Source organism: Sphaeroforma arctica (genome assembly GCF_001186125.1).
Source record: "Sphaeroforma arctica JP610 unplaced genomic scaffold supercont1.2208, whole genome shotgun sequence".
NCBI classification, from domain to species: Eukaryota; class Ichthyosporea; order Ichthyophonida; genus Sphaeroforma; species Sphaeroforma arctica.
The window spans coordinates 4,153-5,675 of record NW_014038350.1 but is presented as its reverse complement, the minus strand read 5'-3'; the positions used below and the strand labels follow the sequence as shown (position 1 = coordinate 5,675).

The window sequence follows — 1,523 nt, the reverse complement described above, 5'->3', positions numbered from 1 at the left end:
ATATATATATATATATATAATATATATATATATATATATATATATTAGTAGTATATATATATATTATATATATATATATATATATATATATATATATATATATATATCATTCAGCTATAATTAAACAAGCCGACGAAATGTCACACCTATGTATCAGGGCAGGTAGTATTCGGCCGAGAAAATACCCCGCAAAATGGCTGGGTTGGATTTTCGGTAAAACAATTCATAGTTTTGAATACACGATACGTATGTGGCCATTGACACGTCTTCGCAGGGCCAATGCTATTCAGATACTGATACAAATATAAAACCAAACACAGGCTTGCCTTCCCTTATTGATCTTTTACATTGGACATGAGCGAAGAGATATTTTTAACCGCTGTGTTACAGTGGCCACTCACTGTGTGAAAACTCTACAATGAACCAAGGTATAGGCCTATGGTGTGTACTTAATACTAGTTTTATCAATAGAAGCGCTTGAGTCGTACATACGACTGCTATACAAATCAACACGTGTAAATGTATAAAACGCTAGTAATTCTAAAATGACCGCTTTTGAATAAGTCCTTGCAGACCCTTTTCCCACAAAGGGCCTCCTACTCAGAGCCTTAATGCCTGCATATACCATCGTCTATCATCTGGCTCACCTTACATACCTCTGCAATATCAGCCTCTCGCTTGACCCTGATCTTCTCGACCGCTTTCACTATAGCTTCCTGGTATCGAAGATTCCGTTCCGTGTCATGCACCATATCCCCGTACCCTGACGCAGCTATCTCTTCATCAAACTGATAGTCGTCGGTGTGCACTTGCCATTGGGTTTGTTTGGTGGTAGGGTTAACACGCGACACAAAGGAGATCTGTGAATTAGTGGTTGTGTCTGTGCGAGTGGTGTTGAGGTCTAATGGCCTGTCCATGCTGACGAGATATGGTTCTGATACTTTTATACTTGTGGTGCTTATACTATTATAAAGCTTGTTGCTAACGACAGGCTCTGCGGCGTGGTTGGTATATGAATACTCAGGTGTACAAGCGATGACCCAATAAGATATCACAATAATACAGCTTCCAATACAACTGTGACCTAGTGTGCTTTAGCAAATACACCGCAATCGACTAGGTTCGCAATGAGCTTATATGTACGAGTTGGTATATGTATCCTGATAGCAGTATCGGCGACGGATCAAGCTCTTCTGGACAATGATATATTATATTTCTGTAGTAAGTATATCTCCATAGCACAGTCATATCTGTTCAAATATATGCATACATACGTATCTGTCACCTAATAGATAGAAATTTAGGTATATTGCCGGTCCACGTGAATATTCCCGCCAAATAACACTGCCGTATCATATTTGGGTAAAGTGAACTCTGGGTCTGAAATGAAGAATGTTACAGAGCCAACCAATTCACAGGTTGCGATGTATTGTACTTCACTCTTTAAAAAAACAAATAATAATAATACAATGAGCTTCCTTGTACCTTTCGTTTTTAATATGTATTTGAAAATGTTTAAATAC

General features: G+C 38.1%; 1 protein-coding gene across 1 annotated transcript in view; it reads right to left on the bottom strand.

The window, feature by feature from the left end:
• The window catches only part of SARC_12301 (hypothetical protein), a gene marked incomplete at its 3' end in the record, with an annotated part of 3,599 nt that extends 2,380 nt beyond the window's left edge, over positions 1-1,219 (bottom strand). Inside the window, exon 1 of the mRNA XM_014293595.1 lies at positions 657-1,219. Within this exon, the coding sequence (XP_014149070.1) occupies positions 657-917 (261 nt within the window). The 5' untranslated portion in view covers positions 918-1,219. The remainder of the gene's footprint in view (positions 1-656) is intronic.
• Positions 1,220-1,523: the final 304 nt, after the last annotated feature.